Genomic DNA, 20,161 nt, shown 5'->3' with positions numbered 1-20,161 from the left:
ATCTACCTTAGAAAATATTTTGTGTGCACCTGAGAAAAATGTGTAGTAGGCAGCTGTTAGATGGAACTTTCTGTATATGCCTATTAGGTCCATTCAGTCTATTGCATTGTTCAAATCTGCTGTTTCCTTATTGGTTCTCCATCTGGATGATGTATCCATTGTTGAGAGTGGGGTATTCAAGTCCCCAGCTACTACTGCATTGCTATTTCTTCCTCCTTTTAGTTCTGCTAGTATTTGCTTTACATATTTAGGTACTGAGTGCATATTTATAATAAATACATCTTCTTGATAGATTGTCCTCTTTATAATTATAACTTAGTCTATCTTGTGTGAAATAGGTATAGCTTCCTTTGCTTTATTTTGGTAACCATTTTCTTGAAATATCTTTCTCCATCCCTTTACTCTCAGTCTGTTGTGTTCTTAAAGTTATTCTCATGTAAGCAGCACATCATTTGATTTTTTAAAATCCATTCAACCTTCTATGACCTTTTATTAGAGAATTAATTCACTTACCTTTAAAACAATTAACGATAGGTAAGGACTTACTATTGCCATTTTGTTAATTATTTCTGATTGTTTTGTAATTGCTTTGTTCTTTACTTGTTATCTTGCTGTCTTCTTTTGTGATTTGATGACTTTTTTTGGTGGTATGCTTTGACTCCTATATCATCATCTTTCATGTATCTAAAATTACCTATCACTTCATCCATTAAACTCATTTTTTCTGTAGATTCTTATACATGTTCATAATAGTTATAGTATTTGTCTGCCAATTCCAATATCCTCATTGTGTGGGTATTTCTATTGATTGTGTTTTTCCTTGGCTATGAGACAGATTTTTTTCTGCTTCTTCAAATCTAGTAATTTTGATTATGCATTGAGCATTGTGGATGGTATTGTAGAAAGTCTGACTTCTATTATTATATTTCTCTAAAGAGTATTGAATTTTGTTTTAGCAGGCAGTTAGATTACTGGCAAGTCATTTGGACCCTGTTGAGTCATGATACTCTTTGGAAAGGTGGGTTTATGTTAGTTATACCCTTTAACTTGGGAGTAACCCTTTGACTTAGAACATAATCCTAAATCCTATAGCAAGTGCTTTTACAAATTTAAATAAAAAGTCCAAAGTGTTTATCTAAAGTGTTGACCAAACTTGTCTAACTTGGAAGAAACGTCAACTCCAAACTCTGTCTTCTTGGGTCTTCCCAGGACCACTGCTGAAATACCAGCTTAGCACTTTTGGAATGCCAACTCTTCTCTCCATTGCCACTGAGCTCTTTGTAGTCATGCCTGCAAGTGCAGAGTTAGACTCAGCCAAGTGTTCTAAAGTTTGCACATTTGGATCTCCCCACTCTGTGGCTTGCTCTTCCAGCATTTCTTTCTCAATATCCCAGTATTTTGGCAGCCCAACTTCTGACCTTAGACTTCCCAGATCAAGATTGTCGCTCTGCTTCCCAAGTTTCTCATTTACTGGGGAATCACTTCAAGGGAATATATGGATAAACCTAGTTTCACCTATTATTCTAATCTTATTTCCAGCGTGATTTATTCTTGTTTCTGCCTCCTTTTCTTTCCCTTCCAGTGCCTTCAAACAGTCCTTTTTTTTTTTTTGGCCACACCATGCGGCTTGAGGGATCTTAGTTCCCCGTCCAGGGATTGAACCCGGGCCACGGCCATGAAAGCCCGGAATCCTAACCACTAGGCCACCAGGGAACTCCCCAAACAGTTGTTTCTGATTCTTAATGTAAGGAAAGGTAAAATGCTATAAGTTACTCTGTCACCAAAAGCTAGGAGTGTACACACAATTTCACACCTTACTTTTTTAACTTAATATTTTCATGTATTTTTCAATTTATTAAAGCATTCTTCATAAATATCTTAAAAACTGACTTAAGAGGGGCTTCCCTGGTGGCGCAGTGGTTGAGAATCTGCCTGCCAATGCAGGGGACACGGGTTCGAGCCCTGGTCTGGGAAGATCCCACATGCCGCGGAGCAACTAGGCCCGTGAGCCACAATTACTGAGCTCTGCGCGTCTGGAGCCTGTGCTCCGCAACAAGAGAGGCCGCGATAACGAGAGGCCCACGCACCGCAATGAAGAGTGGCCCCCACTTGCCGCAACTAGAGAAAGCCCTCGCACAGAAACGAAGACCGAACACAGCCATAAATAAATAAACCCAAAGTTTAAAAATAAATAAATAAATAAATTTTTAAAAAATGACTTAAGAATGCCCCAGTGTGTGCATGAATAAATATATTATCATTTACTTGGATATTCTATTTCAGGGAGTCATATATTTCGATGTTAGAGAGCTACAGTGAACACTTTTCTGCATAAAGCATTTGTGAAATTTTCTAGTTGTTTGGGAGAGATTTCTAGGGGTGAGATTAGTGTAGATTGTTAAGCCTTATTTGAATTATTTTTCCACCTTCTAAAAATAATCAGTTGGTAAATTTATGTATAACATTGTTGGATTTCTAGTTTTCTAGGTTGGTATTATTAGCAGTGGATTCCTTTAACATTTTGATATAACACAAATTCTCAGAGGGCATATAACAAATTTGAAGTCAAAGTTTTTAGTTGCTTTTTAAAAAATTCAAATTAACTTTGATTTCCTTACATATATTAACATATATTTGGTTTCCTGAATATATTACCACACTGAAACGGAGTGAAAGAAAGTTGTTTCCTTTTTTTCTATAAAAATAATTTATTATTGTATAGTAACACACTAGGCTTTCTTGTGGTATTTCTTTAATTTCCTATTTTTAAATTTAGAAACATAGTCTGAGTGTGATCAGAGATAGAGTCACTGTTTATAAAATTGATGACAAAAATCTGTGTGTCTGGATAAAGATTTCTCTTCTCACAAATTTACTTCATTTGCATCTTATCTGAGGTATGATGATCAAATGATAATCAATTCCATTTCTTTGACATATTATTATAGTCATATTTTCAAATGATGTTTTCTATTCTAACTAATATATTTTTATTTGTTTTTTTCTCTAAGCAAAAAGAAGATAATATCCGTTGCTTAACTCTGCTTGGTCATTTTGGTTTTGATTGTTTGCCTCATCAACTGATGAACAAATCTATTCAACAAGGGTTCTTTTTCAATATTCTCTGTGTGGGTAAGTGCCAAACCCCTCACATGAATTATTTCTTAATTTTCCTAAATGCTCATTTCAACTTATCTTAAGCAGCATAACACTGGTGCTGTTAACTTAAGACTATGCCTTCATGTTTGTATTGGTTTGTATCTTCTCAGTCATGTTACTTAGACATTTTTTTCTTTAAGTGTTTCAGTGCTCTTCAAGATCTGATATAGCTTTGTGTATATTATCTTTCTATATTATGTTAATGATGGAGGGAGTCAAGAGTAGCATGTATACTTTCAAGGACATTCCAGTCTTTAAAGTGTTTGGGACCCTTTAAACCATCCTAGAGGGTCAGGGTGTTACTTCTTCTCAGACATCTTATGTCCCTATGTTGTATCTATGTTTATACAGGGGAAACGGGGATTGGAAAATCAACATTGATCGACACACTCTTCAATACTAATTTGAAAGACAAAAAATCCTCACATTTTTACCCAAATGTTGGACTTAAAATTCAGACATATGAACTTCAGGAAAGCAATATTCAATTTAATTTAACTGTTGTGAAAACAGTGGGGTATGGTGATCAAATAAACAAGGAAGCCAGGTGAGTGGTTTTTTATTTTAATTTAAAAAGTTATTCTTATTTCAAGGAACTTTCTTTCTCCATGTATTAAAAAGTAAAAGTCTTCTAGAATATACATATATGTTTATATACATGTACATATATATATAAAACTGAGTCACTTTGCTGTACAGCAGAAATTAACACAACATTGTAAATCAACTATATTTCAATTAAAAAATAATAAAATGGGTCTATTGTAATAGATGGCATGCAGTTGGATCTTGTTTTTTTTTTTTTAATCCATTCAACCACTCTATGTCTTTTGATTGGAGAGTTTACTCCATTCAAGTAATTATTATATATAGTATATAGTAATACATATAAGTAATTATTGATAGGGAATGACTTACTATTGTTATTTTATTAAATGTTTTCTGTCTATCTTGTAGTTCTTTTGTTCCTCTTTTCCTCTCTTTAATTTCTTTGTATTTTGTTGATTTTTTTAGTGATATGTTTGATTCTCTTTTTCTTTTGTTTACCTTTTATAGGTATTTTCTGTGTGGTTATCATGAGGCTTCCATAAAGCATCTTATAGTTATAACAGTCTACTTTAAGCTGATAGCAACTTCAATCACATGCAAAAATTTTACCGTTTTACCTGTCCTTCACTTTGTTTTGATATCAAACTTTACATATTTTTATGTTGTGTATCCATTAAAAGATTTTTGTATTTATAGTTATTTGTAATACTCTTTTTCTTTTAATTTTTATGCTACAGGTAAAAGTGATTTACATACCTTTTTAATTACAGTATTACAGTATTCTCTATTTGTCTATATATTTACCTTTACCAGTGAGTTTCATACGCTTGTGTGCTTTTGTGTTACTGTTTAGTATCCTTTTGTTTCAAATTGAACTCCCTTTAGCATTTCTTTTCAGGCGGATCTAGCGGCATTTCTTTTAAGGCAGATTTAGTGGTGATGAACTTCCTCAGTATTTATTTGGGAAAGTTTTTGTTTTTCCTTCATTTTGGAAGGGCAGTTATGTTGGGTATAATACTCTTTGTTGGCATGTTTTTTCTTTTTGTCACTTTGAATATATTATCCCATTCTTTTCTGGCCTGCAAATTTTATCCTGAGAAATCAGCCCATAGTCTTATGGGGGCTCCCTTATACATGATGAGTTGCTTTTCTGTTGCTGCTTTCAAAATTTACTTTTTGTCCTTGACTTTTGACAGTTTGAATATATTGTGTCTTGGTGGCGACTTCTTAGGGTTCATCTTATTTTGGGGTCTTTTGAGTTTCTTCAATCTGCTATTCCATTTCCCTTCCCCAGATATGGGAAGTTTTCAGCAATTACTTCTTTGAATAAGCTTACCGCCCATTTCTCTCTCTCTCTTCTTCTAGGACTCTCATGATAGGCATGTTGGTTTGCTTGTTGCTTGATGGAGTCCCATAATTTCCTAAGGTTTTCTTCACCCTGTTTCAGTCTTTTTTCCTTTTTGCTCCTCTGACTGGATAATTTTAAATGACCTGTCTTTGAGTTTGCTGATTCTTTCTTCTGCCTCATCAAGTCATTCTTGAATCCCTCTAGTGGTTTTTTAGTTCAGTTGTTCTATTCTTCACCTTCAGAATCTCCAGTCTTTTGTGTTTTCATATGAGTTTTAGAACTGTTTTTTCTATTTCTATAAAAAAAAAAAGCCACTGGGATTTGATAGGGATAACATTGAATCTGTAGATTGCTTTGAGTATTATGGACATTTTAACAATATTAAATCTCCTTGAACATGATATTTCTTTCCATTTACTTGTGTCTTCTTTAAATTCTTTCATTAATGTTTTGTAGTTTTCAGTGTACACATCTTTCACCTCTTTGGTTAAGTTTATTCCTAAGTATTTTATTCTTTTTTATGCTACTATAAATGATATTGCTTTCATGTCATCCGTGAACAAAGATAATTTCACTTCTTCTTTGCCAATTTGGATTTCATTTCTTTTTCTTCCTAACTGCTCTTGCTAGGTCTTCCAATACTATGTTGAATTGAAGTGGCACAAGTAGGCATACTTGACTTGTTCCTAATCTTAGGGGAAAGTCTTTCAGACTTTGCAATTGAGTACAATGTTAGCTGTGGGGTTTTCGTATATAGTTTTTTATCATGTTGAGAAAGGTTACTTTTAGTCCTAGTTTATTAAGTGTTTTCTTTTATCGTGAAATGGTATTGACTTATGTCAAATGTCTTTTTTTTGCAATTATTGAGATGATCATCTGTTTTTTTCCCTTTCATTCTACGAATGTGATGTATTACATTGATTGATGTTCATATGTTGAAACATCCTTGCATTTTAGGAATAAGTTCCACTTATTTGTGGTGATAATCCTTTTACTGTACTGATGAATTTGCTTTGCTAATATTTAATAGGGGATTTTTGCATTAATATTCGTGAGAGATATTGGTGTATATTTTCTTTTCTTTTAGTGTTTTAGTATGGCTCTGGCATCAGGATAATGCTGGCCTCATAACATGAGTCAAGACATAGTCCCTCCTCATCAATTTTAAGAGGAGTTTGCTGTTAATTCTTCTTTATATGTTTGGTAGAGTTCACCAACAAAGCCATCTGTCATGGAATTTTATTTATGTAGAATTTAAAAATTACAGATTCAATACCTATATTAGTTATAGATATATTCAGATTTTCTATTTCTTCATGAGTCAGGGGTTTTTTTAATTTAAAAAAATTTATTTTATTTATTTATTTTTGGCTGCATTGGGTCTTCGTTGCTGTGCACAGGCTTTCTCTAGTTGCAGCGAGTGAGGGCTACTCTTCATTGCGGTGTGCGGGCTTCTCATTGCAGTGGCTTCTCTTGCTGCAGAGCACAGGCTCTAGGTGCGTGGGCTTCAGTAGTTGTAGCACGTGGGCTCAGTAGTTGTGGCTCCCAGGCTCTAGAGTGCAGGTTCAGTAGTTGTGGTGCACGGGCTCAGTTGCTCCACGGCATGTGGGATCTTCCCGGACCAGGGCTCGAACCTGTGTCCCTTGCATTGGCAGGTGGACTCTTAACCACTGTGCCACCAGGGAAGCCCCCATGAGTCAGTTTTGATCAGTTGTATATTTCCAGAAATTTATTCATTTCATATAGGTAATCCAATTTGTTGGCATATAATTGTTCATTGTATTCTCTAATAATCCTTTTTATTTCTGTATTATCAGTAGTAATGTCTCTATTTTCTTTTCTGATTTGTCTTTCAGGTAGCTCCGCTGGTTAGAACATAAGTGCTAAACAATTTGCAAATAAGGTCTGCTCTGCTCCCCCCAGTTTGAGGGAGGAAATTGTGATTTGGGCTGTCACTCCTGTAATGCCAAGACCACTTCCATGACAAGGAGGTGGTGAGACAAGGGCAAATAAAAAATGTCACAAAACTTTCTTACTATTTGAAGGTGGCTTTTTCTTGATGGGGCATTTATTTGGTGCCTATAAATCTTTGACTATTTTCAAGAGCTCTGTTAAAGTTAATTCAGGTAGTTTTTGGATGTTTTTTAATGTTTCTGTGGAGGAATGAGAGCTTGGGGCTTCCTGGTCCACCATTTTGTTCAAGATCTAGTTGACTTCTTTCAGCCCAATTTTCCTTTTCTGTATAATTCACGGAACAGTATCTACCTCACATCATTGGGGCTTCATCAGTCATTGTCTATTGTTCTAATTAAAATTTAATGTTAGCTAGTTGTTAAGAATCTGTTTATCAAGGGTGTGGTCTTCACAAGCATTATTTCTCCTCCTACATATATAATGTTTGGCCTAACACATATTTCTGTGCCTCCCTTGTGGGTAGAGTTTTTTGTTTTGTTTTGTTTCTGTTTTTTGCCTGTGTTCCTCTCCATAATCTTCAGTTGCTTTCTACTAGTGCCCTCAGGCTGCAGTTTTGAAGCCTTTATCCCTGAAGGTTAAGACTTATTCCTTTGGAAGATAGATCTGTTTGAAGTTTCAGCATTGACTGCTGTGACCTTCCCCTCGCCAGCATCTTGGGGGAAATTTCTCAGGATTTTCCCTGATCTTCTCTGTGATTCCCTAATATGGTTCCTGAAGTGTTTTATGCTCTCAGGTTAGCCCACTCTTGGATTTTAACAGTTAGTTAAAAATTCCTAGCTTAATGTTTTTACTGGGATATATAGTTTTCATTGACATGTGTCTCAGGTAAGCAAATGATCAGTTACCGTTTTTCCCTATACACCTCTCTTTGCCTCTAGATTTTCAGTACGTTTCTTGTTCTATGACTTTATTTCTCTGATGGATTCAAGAAAAGTCATTGATTTTCACTTTGCCCAGCTTTTTTCTTCTCTTTTTTTTTAATTGAAGTATAGTTGATTTACAATATTGTGTTAGTTTCAGGTGTACAGCAAGGTGATTCAGTTATATACATATTTTTTTTCAGATTCTTTTCCATTATAGGTTATTATAAGATATTGAATATAGTTACCTGTGCAAACAACAAGTAAATCCTTGTTGTTTGTTGTAAGAATGAGAGCAATCATCTTTTTAGGTTTCTACATCTCCCAAAATATGTAAAAACCAGAAATGTTCAATAAATTTTTATCTCTTACATTTTCTGTGCATCATGCATTGATAAAGAGCCACCTGGAAAAGTTCTAGCTCAGGTTTCTCATGAGGTTCAGTCAGATATCAGCTAGGGCCACAGTTGTCTAAAGGCTTGACTGGAGCTACAGGATCCACTTCTATAATGACTCAAATACATGGCTAACAAGTTGGTTCTGGATGTTGGCAGGATGACTGAGCTTCTCCTCACATAAATCTTTCCAAAAGCCTGCTTGAACTGCTGCAGTATCTTCATAACATGTTAGATGTCCCTCCTCCAGAATAAATTATCCTAGAGACTAGGGTGGAGAATGAAATACTTTTATAACCCAGTCTTGGTAATTACACATGGTCACTTTTACTTGCTACTTAGCAACCCTTATTAACTCTTGGGAGTGGACCACACAGGACACAAATAGCAGACTTTGAGGATCATTGGTTATCACTTGAAGACTGGCTACCACATGTGCTATTTAAAACAGTATTGCAATAGACATTGCTGTAAATGTATCCTAAATATATAACTGGGAGTAAAACTACTGGATCAGAAGATATTCATATCTTCAAGTTTACTAGATAATGCCGAACTTTTCTCCAATGTTTTTATAAAAATATACACTGCCAGCAGCAATGTATGCACCACACCTTTTTGTGTCACATCTTTACCTTCACCAGATATTGACAGACTTTTCAAGTTTTGCCATCTAGTAGGTTTATGATTGTATTGTATTGCAATTCCCTAAATACTAATGAGATTTTTATATTTTCATTTTTTTGACATTTAATTTTGTGAGCCTGATTTGTGAAATCCCTGTTCAATCTTTTGCTTACTTTTCTACTCTTTTTGTTTGTTTGTTTGTTTTTTGTCTTTGGTATTTCCTCTTTTTTTAAAATTGAAATATATTTGTTTTACAATATTGTGTTAGTTTTCGGTATACAGAATGGTGATTTTTTTTTTTTGCAGATTATATTCCATTATAGGTTACTGTAAGATATTGGGTATAACTCCCTATGCTGTACAGTAAATCTTGTTGCTTATCTACTGAGGTTTTTTTCCTACTGAGTTTTAAAAATTATTTTATTCCAAAATAATTTTAGACCTACAGAAATTTTAGACTTTTGTGATTCAAATTAGTAAAGAGAGCTTCTTTATAACTTTTACCCATTTTTCCATATATGTCAACATCCTGCATAACTATAGTTCAATTATCAAAAGTAAGACGTGAACACTGCTACAATGTAATTTACTATACTATAGACTATTCAGTTTCACCAGTTCTTCCACTAGCAACTTTTTTTTTTCTGTTTTAGGATTCAACATAGGATCTCAGTTTTCATTTATTTGTCATGTCTCTTTAGTCTACTCCAGTTTATGGCAGTTTTTTGTTTGTTTGTTTTTTCACCTTTCATGACCTTTAACATTTTTAAGAGCACTGGCCATTTATTTTGTAGAATGCTTTACAATTTCGGTTTCCCTGATATTTTCTCATGATTAGACTGAGTCTGTACAATTTGGCAAGAACACCACAGAGTCGATTTTACTTTCTCAATGTGTCATAACAGCAGGTGCATGATGTGGACATGTCTTATTGCTAGTGATGTTAAACTGATTAAGATTAAGATAGTATCTACCAGGGTTTCTTCACTGTAAAGTTAAGATATTTTTTTTACCTTTGTAATGAATAAACATCTGGGGACTAATACTTTGAGACTATACAAATATTCTATTTCTCCTAAAATTTTCAACTACTCTTGTAAGCATCTGGATTCTGCCTGTAACAATCATTGTTGTGGTGCTTTAATGTTGAATTTGTATTTCTCTTATTCCTTCTACACTTATTAATTGGAATTATTCTCTAAGGGAAGTTTAATGTTCTCCCCCATTTATTTACTTATTCAATTATTTTTTTATATCAGCTGGACTGGTGGATACTTATTTTATTTTATGAGTTATAATACAATACTGTAAAAAAAGTTTTTTTGCTCACATTTTCGCGGTCTTGGCTGTTGGGAGCAGTGTCTCATGTGCACTTGAGAAAAATGTGTATTCTATTGCTGTTGGATGAAATGTTCTATATATGTCTCTTGGGTCCATTTGGTCTAATGTATGGTTCAAGTCCAACGTTTTCTTTTTTTTCCTTTTTTTTGGCTGTCCAGCGTGGCCTGTGGGATCTTAGTTCCCTGACCAGGGATCGAACCCATGCCCCCCTGCAGTGGAAGTGGGGAGTCTTAACCACTGGACTGCCAGGGAAGTCCCAAGTCCAACGTTTTCTTGTTGATTTTCTCTCTAGATGATCTACCCATTGCTGAAAGTGGGGTACTGAAGTCCCTTACAATTATGGTATTGTTGTCTGTTTCTCCCTTCAGATCTGTTAGCGTTTGATTAATATATAGGTGCTTCAATGCTGAGTGCATGTATTTTGTGATTGTTATAACCTCTTGATGGATTGGCCAGTTTACCTTTATATAATGATGTTCTTTGTCTCTTGTTACCCTTTTTGCTTAAAGTCTATTTTTTCTGACATAAATACAGCCACCCCTGCTTTATTTTCATTTCCACTTTCATGGTATATCTTTTTCTATTTCTTTACTTTGAGCCTATGTGTGTCCTTAATGCTGAATGAGTCTCTTGTCAGCAGCAGATGGTTGGGTCTTATTTTTTTAATCCATCTAGCCATCTGTGCCTTTTGATTAGTGAGTTCAACTCATTTATATTTAGAATAATTATTGATATGTAAGGACTTACTACTGCCGTCTTATTAATTGCGTTCTGGCTGTTTCGTAGTTCCATTATTTAGTTTTTTTCTCTGTTTCTTTCTGTCTTTGTAAATTGGTGATTTTTTGTGCTGGTATGTTCTGATTTCCCTTTCTTTATCTCTTGTGAATCTACTCTAGGTTTTTGCTTTGTGGTTGTCATGAAACTTACATAAAATCTTTTATCTTACAGATAAAACTGATAGGTGGTTTACTTTGATCACATAAGAAGATTTCACCCTTTTGCTCCCCATTTTATATTTTGAGGTCACAAATTTACCTCTTTTTATATTGTATATTCTTTAACAAATTACAGTACTATAGTTATTTTTAATACTTTTGTCCTTAACCATTATACTCGTTAAGTTGTTAACATGCTATCTTATCACAGATTAGATTTTTCTAAATCTGTATATTTGCCTTTACCAGTGTGTTATATACTTTTGTACATTTTCATATTCTAATTAGTGTCTTTTTGCTTCTGCCTGAAGAATTTCTTAAAGATTTTCTTGCAAGGCAGATCTAGTATTGATGAACTTTCTCAGCTTTTTTGTTGTTGTTTGGGAAAGTCTTATTTCTCCTTCATTTCTGAAGAATAACTTTGCCAAATAGAGTATTCTTGGCGGGCAATTTTTATATTTTGTTATTTTTCTCTCTCCTGGCCTGTAGGTCTCTGCTGAGAAATCTGCTGATAGCCTAATGGGGGTTTCTTTATAGGTTACACTTTTTTTTTCTCTTGCTGCTGTTAGGATTCTCTATTTGTCTTTGATTTTTGACAGTCTCATTATAATGTGTCTTGAGAAGGTCTTTATGCATTGAGGTATATGGTGATCTATTAGGTTTGTAAACTTAGATGGCTAAGTGTCTCGCAAAATTTGTGAAGTTCTCAGCTATTCTTTCTTTTTTTTAAGTTAATTTTTCCTGGAGTACAGTTGCTTTACAATGTTGTGTTAGTTTCTTGCTGTACAGCAAAATGAATCAGTCATACGTATACATATATCCCCTCTTTTTTAGATTTCCTTCCCACTTAGGTCACCACTCAGCTATTCTTTCTATTTATTTATTTGTTTCTTTGTTTGTTTGTTTATGGCTGTCTTTGGGTCTTGGTTGCTGTGCGTGGGCTTTCTCTAGTTGCGGTGAGCGGGGGCTACTCTTTGTTGAGGTACGTGGGCTTCTCATTGCGGTGGGTTCTCTTGTTGCAGAGCACGGGCTCTAGGCGCGCGGGCTTCAGTAGTTGTGGCATGTGGGCTCACTAGTTGTGGCTCATGGGCTCTAGAGCGCAGGCTCAGTAGTTGTGGCACATGGGCTTAGTTGCTCCGTGGCATGTGGGATCTTCCTGGACCAAGGCTCGAACCCGTGTCCCCTGCATTGGCAGGTGGATTCTTAACCACTGCGCCACCAGGGATGTCCCTATTCTTTCTTTAAATAAACGTTCTGCCCTTTTCTTCCTTTCCTCTCAGTATGGAACTCCAACTATTCTAATATTTATATATTTTTGAAGTCTCTTAGATCATATAGGCTTTCTTCATTCATTTTCATTCTTTCTGTCTTTATTTTCCTCTGCTTGAGTTATTTCAAAGTTCCTATTCTCTAGCACACTGATTCTATTCTCCATTTGGTCTCTTCTGCTGTAGATGCTCTCTATTGCATTTTCTATTTCATTCATTGCATTTTTCAGCCCCAGAATTTCTGTTTGGATTTTTTTTTTTTTAAGATTTCTATCCCTTTGTTAAGTTTCTAATTTTGCTCATACATTGTTTTTCTGATTTTGTTGAATTTTCTTTATGTGTTTTCTTGTATCTCATTGAGTTTCATTAAAACAATTATTTTGAAATCTTTTTCAGATAGATTGCAAAATTCTGTGCCTGTGATTCAGTTATTAGAGGATTATTATTATCTTTTGCGGGTGACATGTTTTCTTGATTCTTCACATTCCTTGGAGTTTTGCATTGCTGCTTTTGCATTTGAAGTAGCAGACAGCTCCTCAAATCTTTTACTAGTTGCATTTAGGTGGATATGCTGTTTATTCGTCCTGTTATATCTGGGGGCTTTCTCTGACCTTGTATGGACAGCCCATACAAGGGCTTGTATGTCTTGAGCATTCTTGGTTCTTTGCACTTATACATATGTATACATATAAAAAACTTGTTTTCTGATTGGAACTTCATTGAACTGATAGATCATTTTTCCTTTTCTATAAACAAGAGGACTTTTTATTGCTTTGTAGCTGTTATCTTTGTAAGGACATGTTATGCACATTTTATCACTGTGGCAAACTAGTGAGTACACATATTAACTAGATATTAAATGGTAAAAATGCAGACATCAGATGATATTAATCTGTTATGCTAAATGTTTAAATCATCATTTTTTCAGCTACCAGCCGATAGTTGACTACATAGATGCTCAATTTGAGTCCTATCTTCAAGAAGAATTGAAAATTAAGCGTTCCTTTGTTGACTACCATGATTCCCGTATCCACGTGTGCCTTTACTTCATTTCACCTACAGGACATTCTCTGAAATCCCTTGATCTATTAACCATGAAGAACATTGACAGTAAGGTACGTTTGGTAAATCTATCAACCTATCAAGATTTGATACTTATTTTGAAATAATACAAATCTTGAAGGCATTTGCACACAGAGAACTTGTTATTTTGTAATATGTATATATATCATTTTTTTGTTGTTAATCTTTAAAGCATTTGTGTTCGTTTCCTAGGGATACCATTGCAAAATACCACAGACTTAGTGGTTTAAACAACAGAAATTAATTTTCTCACGATTCTGGAGGCTACAAGTTCAAGATCAAGGTGTCGCCAAGTTTCATTTTTTCTGAAACCTCATTTTAGGTGGCAGATTGCCACTTTCTCACTGCGTCCTCACATGATCTTTCCTTTGTACACACAGCTGATGTCTCTGTGTGCCCAAGTTTCCCCTTTTTATGAGGACACCAGTGGGATTGGATTAGGGCCTATCTTCATGGCCTTATTTTCACTTAATCACCTCTCTAAAGGTTCTATCTCCAAATACTTTGTGAGATACTGGGGTTTAGGGCTTTAAGATATGTGTGAGGGAGAAGGGGGAGACATATTCAGCCCATAATAGCATTTGATACATTTCAACCTTTCTTCCTTTCCAGAGAAATTTAATTAGGATGTGTATCAGTTAGGAAAATGAGACACAGGTTTTTAAAAATTTAATAAAATTTAAAATTTATCATGCTAAGTGAAGTAAGTCAGACAGAGAAAGGCAAATATCATATGATATCACTTCTATGCAGAATCTAAAAAAAAATTGATACAAATGAACTTACAAAATAGAAACAGACAGACTTAGAGAACAGAATTTATGGTTACCAGAGGGGAAGGGTGGGGGGGAGGGATAGATTGGGAGTCTGGGATTGACATGTACACACTGCTATATTTAAAATAGATAACCGGGCTTCCCTGGTGGCGCAGTGGTTGGGAGTCTGCCTGCCAATGCAGGGGACACGGGTTCGTGCCCCGGCCCGGGAGGATCCCACATGCCACGGAGCAACTGGGCCCGTGAGCCACAATTACTGAGCCTGCGCGTCTGGAGCCTGTGCTCCGCAACGGGAGAGGCCGCCACAGTGAGAGGCCCGCGCACCGCGATGAAGAGTAGCCCCCGCTCGCCGCAACTGGAGAAAGCCCTCGCACAGAAACGAAGACCCAACACAGCCAAAAATAAATAAACAAATAAATTTAAAATAGATAACCAACAAGGACCTACTGTATAGCACAGGGAACTCTGCTCAATATTCTGTAATTACCTAAATGGGAAAAGAATTTGAAAAAGAATAGATACATATATGTGTATAACTGAATCTCTTTTCTGTACACCAGAAATGAGCACAACATTGTTAATCAACTATGCTCCAATCTAAAATAAAAATTTAAAAAACTTAAAAAAAATTTTTTTTAAAGTTTAGGGGTTTGTGATTAAATCATAATTCAGATCATGGTCATTTACCTGTAGTTTTGAAATTGAACTTACCCTATAGTACTATAAAATAATGCCATTAACGTTTACCTGGTACCACTGATGGTGTGAAACATGAAGATTTCATGATCCTGGTTACTGGTTCTGTCAGAGAAAATTCAGAATATATATAATTTTTTTTTCCAACAGAGAGCAAATATACATATGAAAGAACTTGTTATGTCATGAGATTCTTTTCTGCACTCAGCCCTGATAAAACATGCTGTCTTCAACTTTATTCAGTTGAAGGGAGGAAGAGTTCTAAAATTGCATTCCCTTTATCAAAGAAGGCCTGACCTTTGCTATGTATTGTTCAAACTGGAAAGAAACGTTGTCTTAATCTAAGTCATCAAGTAGTTGAAAGAAGTTAGATTTCTAGTTAAAATTAAGAGCTGTCTCAATTTCTCGATTAGTAGTATATTCAATACTCAAGGACACACAGTTTTATTTTTAATTTTATGGGCAGCTGTAATCATCAAGCCATTTCCAGATACAGGAAGTTGCTAATTTTTGCAAAGACCATTGCATAAAGGGTTGGGCAAGGGTGTGTGTCTGTCTGTTGTCTTCTCTTACAGGTTTCTCAGCTCTCCTTGCAATAAGTGACTTTTGTTCCTTAAATATGAACACCTGAGGAATTGACATGAAGCGTTTTCATTTCTCATGTGTTAATGATTTACTATCATTGGAGGATATCTTTTCCCAGCTTTCTCACTAATACAACCCAAGACATTTATGTTAGTCTTGAATCTACCATAGCAGTTGTCTGCTTTTTACTATGGAAGCTATTATTTAAGATTTTAAAATTAGACAAAATTTTGAACATCTACGTTATAATATTGAAGCCCTAGATTTTCACAAGGATTTTTTAAAAATGTACTTTGAGGAACCTAAAACAAAAGCAATAGACCTAAAACTGACTTTTATGCATTTCTACTAGATCACAGAACTTAACATTGTGTAGCTATGATTTAACAGTAATGGTTTATTTTAACAGTAATAAAACATATTTTGGAATTTTTTATTGTTATTTTCTACAAAGTTTAATTATTAAGATGTAAATTCATTGAGAAGGAATGATCATATTGTAGAGCTAGGAAGAAAATTTTATGTATAAAATTTCAACTTCAAATATGCAATGTGAAATCATTTCTTTTTACAAATTACAAATGGACTTTTTTGTTAGCAAGGTGCTATACACACACATATACACACTCAGCTTTTAAAGTATAGTAAAAAAAAGTCTACTACTTTTAGGTGGTCTTTGGAAAACACAAGCAGATCTACCTGCAAGGTCATCTAGGTAGAACAAGATTCTACCTAGAAAATGGGACAGTGATTAAGATTGATTTATGGAGAAGATGATGCAAATGAATGACAGGTAGAAGGACAAAGTTGATCTGTTCTATAATTTTGATGAAAGGTCTCTTCTGACTTTTTAATACTCAGTTTAATAAGAAATCAAATTGATAATGAAATCAAATTGATCATACTTCATTTTGCTACTTACATTTTACTAACTCCAGATGTGTTGGAAGTGTAGGAAAGTTTGAGAAGAGAAAGAAAATTGAGATTTCTAAACCTGAATTCTGATTAAAGATTAATCTTCAAAATACTGATGATTTTGGAAAGTAATTCTGTGAAGAAATCATGATAGCCAGTGATTACCTAGTTATGAAAATTTATTGTCAGAGATTGAGGTTTTGACTGTAAAAATAACAAATTAATAACAAATCCTCAATGGTGAGATTTTGTTTGCTTCTTTCTTAATAGGTGAACATTATACCACTGATTGCCAAAGCAGATACAATCTCTAAAAATGATTTACAGAAATTTAAGTGTAAGATAATGAGTGAATTGATTAGTAATGGCATCCAGATATACCAACTCCCAACAGATGATGAAGCTACCACACACGTGAACACCTCAATGAATGTAAGCTTCTAACTACTGAATATCAGTTCTATTTGACGGGTGGGAATGAAAGTATAATTTATAAGTAACAATATTAGTAATATAGTGTCATTTGTATCTGACAAAGAGACTATAAATAAGATATTTTTTCCCCAAAAGCCAGTGTGGGAAAATGTTTCACTTTCTTGATTTTGAAAAATGTTTGCTGATAATCAATTCTTTTAAAAAGTGTTTTATTGAGATACAGTTCACATACCATGTGACTCACCGTTAGAATATACAATTTAGTGAGTTTTAGTCTATTCACAATGTGTGCAACCATCACCACAACCAAATTTAGGACATTTTTATTTCTCAAAAAGAAATCCCATACTCTTCAGCTTTTCTCCCCTACTACCTGTCAGCCCTCCTCTCCACCAACCTTAGGAAATCACTAATCAACTTCTTTCTCTTCAGATTTCTCTGTTCTGGACATATCATATGAATGGAATTATATAATATTTGGTCTTTTCATGTTTTTATTGGCTATTAATATGTCTTCCCAAGAGAAAAATTTACTCAGACCCTTTGTCTATTTTTAATTGAGCTTTTGTCTTTTTATTATTGAGTTGTAAGAGTTCTTTATATATTCTGGATACAAGTTGCTTATGAGATAGATGATTTGCAAATATTTCTCCCAATCTGTTGGTCTTTTCATTTTATTTTTGGTGTGCTTTGAAACACAAACTTTTTAATATTGATGAAGTCCAGTTTATTTATTTTTGTTGTTACTTGTGCTTTTGATGTCATACCTAAGAATATTTTGTCAAATCCAAGGTAATAAATATTTACTTATAAGTTTTCTTCTAAGAGGTTTTAAAATTGTGGTAAAATACACATAACCTGAAATTTACCATCTTAAACCTTTTAAAGCTTACAGCTGAGTGGCATTATACGTTCACAATGTTGTGCTACTATCATTGCCACCATCTATATCCATAGAACTCTTTTCATCTTCAAAAACTGAAGCTCTGTAATAAACAATAATTCCCCATTACTTCTTCCCTCAGCCCTATGAATTTGACTACTCAAGGTACTTCTAGTAGATGGAAATATATAATATTTGTCCTTTTATACCTGTACAAATATTTATTTGAGTCCCTGCTTTCAATTCCCTTGGGTAATGCCAAGAAGTGGAATTGCTGGATTGTATGGTAATTCTACGTTTAATTTCTTGAGGAACCGCCATACTGTTTTCCATGGTGGCTGCACTATTTTACATTCCCACCAAAAGTGTACAAGGATTCCAATTTATCCACATTCATACCAACACTTGTTACTTTCTGGGTTTTTTTAAAAATAATAGTTTATATTAATAGATGTGAGGTGGTATCTCATTGTGGTTTTGATTTGCATTTCCCTGATGATTAGTGATGTTGAGCATCTTTTCATGTGCCTGTTGGCCACCTGCATGTCTTCTTTGAAAAAATATCTATTGAGGTCTTCTGCCTTTTTAAAAATTGGGTTGTTTGCTTTTTTTTGATGTTGAGTTGTATGAGCTGTTTATATATTTTAGGTATTAACCCCTTATTAGATATATCATTTGCAAATATTTTTTTAATTCAGTAGGTAGTCTTCGTTTTGTTGATGGTTTCCTCTGATGTGCAAAAGGTTTTAAATTAAATTAGATCCCATTTGTTTATTTTTTTTTGCTTTTGTATCCTCTGACTGAGGGGAAAGATCCAAAAAAATATTGCGACCACTTATGTCAAAGAGTGTTCTATGTTCTCTTTTAGGAGTTTTATGGTTTCTGGTCTTACATTTAGGTCTTTAATCAATTTTGTGTTTATTTTTGTATATCTTATGAGAAAAGGTTCTAATTTCATTCCTTTACATGTAGCTGTGTAGTTATCATGTAGTTATCCCAGCACCACTTATTGAAGAGACTGTCTTTTCTGCATTGTACATTTTTCTCTCCTTTGTCATAGATTAATTGGCCATATGTGTGTAGTTTTATAACTGGGCTGTCTGTTTTGTTCCATTGATCTACATGTCTGTCTTTGTGCTAGTACCATACTATTTTGACACTGTAGTTTTATAGTATAGTCTGAAGTCAGGGAGTGTGATACCTCCAGTTTTGTTCTTTTTTCTCAAGATCGCTTTGGCTATTCAAGGACTTTTGTGGTACCATACAATTTTATTATTATTTATTCTGGTTCTGTGGAAAATGTCATGTGTATTTTGATAGGGGTTGCATTAAATCTATGGGTTATTTTGGGTAGTATGGACATTTTAACATTATTAATTCTTCCAACCCATGATTGTGGTATATTTTTTTCACTAATTGGTGTCATCTTCATATTCCTTCACCAACGTCTTATATTTTTCAGAGTATAGGTCTTTCACCTCCTCTTTTAAGCCAATTCTAGGTGTTTTATTCATTTTGATGTGATTTTAAACAGGATTGTTTTCTTGCTTTCTGTTTTTGATAGTTCATTATTAGTGTATAGAAAAGCAACAGAAATCTGTATATTAACCTTTTTATGCAACTTTATTGAATTCATTTATTAGTTCCAGTAGTTTTTTGGTAGAGGCTTAAAAGTTTTCTGTATATAGTATCATGTCATCTGCAAATACTGACAGTTTTACTTCTTCCCTTCCAATTTGGATGCCTTTTATTTATTTTTGTTCTCTGACTGCTGTGGCTAGGACTTCCAATATTATGTTAAATAGAAGTGGTGATAGTGGGCATCCTTGTCTTGTTATTGATTTTAGAGGAAAAGCTTTCAGTTTTCAACATTAAGTATGATTTTACCTGTGGGTTTGTCATAAATGGCATCTATTATGTTGAGATATGTTCCCTCTACACCAACACCGATGAGAGCTTTTATCATGAATGAATGTTGAATTTTGTCAAATGCTTTTTCTACAGTTATAGAGATGATCATGAGATTTTATCCCTTGATTTGTTAATATGGTGTGTCACACTGATTGATTTGCAGATATTGGGCCATCCTTGCATCCCTGGAATAAATCAGACTTGATCATGGTTTATGATTCTTCTTATATATTGTTGAATTTGGTTTCCTAATATTTTGTTGAGGATTTTTGTACCTATATACATCTAAGATGTTGGCCTGTCATTTTCTTTCTTTTTTTTTTTGCTGTGTCTTTGGTTTTAGTATCAAGGTAATGGTAGAGTCGTAGAATGAATTTGGGAGTGTTCCCTCTTCTTCAGTTTTTTGGAGTAGCTTGAGAAA

The 20,161-nt window shown here is 34.3% G+C and overlaps 1 protein-coding gene across 1 annotated transcript in view; it reads left to right on the top strand.

Moving 5' to 3' along the window:
• Window positions 1–20,161, top strand: part of SEPTIN14 (septin 14) — a 41,757-nt gene that overhangs the window by 9,081 nt on the left and 12,515 nt on the right. The window contains exons 3-6 of the mRNA XM_061209873.1: window positions 3,012–3,132; window positions 3,511–3,706; window positions 13,385–13,571; window positions 16,782–16,943. Coding sequence (XP_061065856.1) covers window positions 3,012–3,132; window positions 3,511–3,706; window positions 13,385–13,571; window positions 16,782–16,943 — 666 coding nt within the window. The remainder of the gene's footprint in view (window positions 1–3,011; window positions 3,133–3,510; window positions 3,707–13,384; window positions 13,572–16,781; window positions 16,944–20,161) is intronic.

This window comes from Eubalaena glacialis, chromosome 13 (assembly GCF_028564815.1).
Source record: "Eubalaena glacialis isolate mEubGla1 chromosome 13, mEubGla1.1.hap2.+ XY, whole genome shotgun sequence".
NCBI lineage: Eukaryota > Metazoa > Chordata > Mammalia > Artiodactyla > Balaenidae > Eubalaena > Eubalaena glacialis.
Note: the sequence above shows the minus strand (reverse complement) of the source record. Positions and strands in the feature narration are given on the sequence as shown.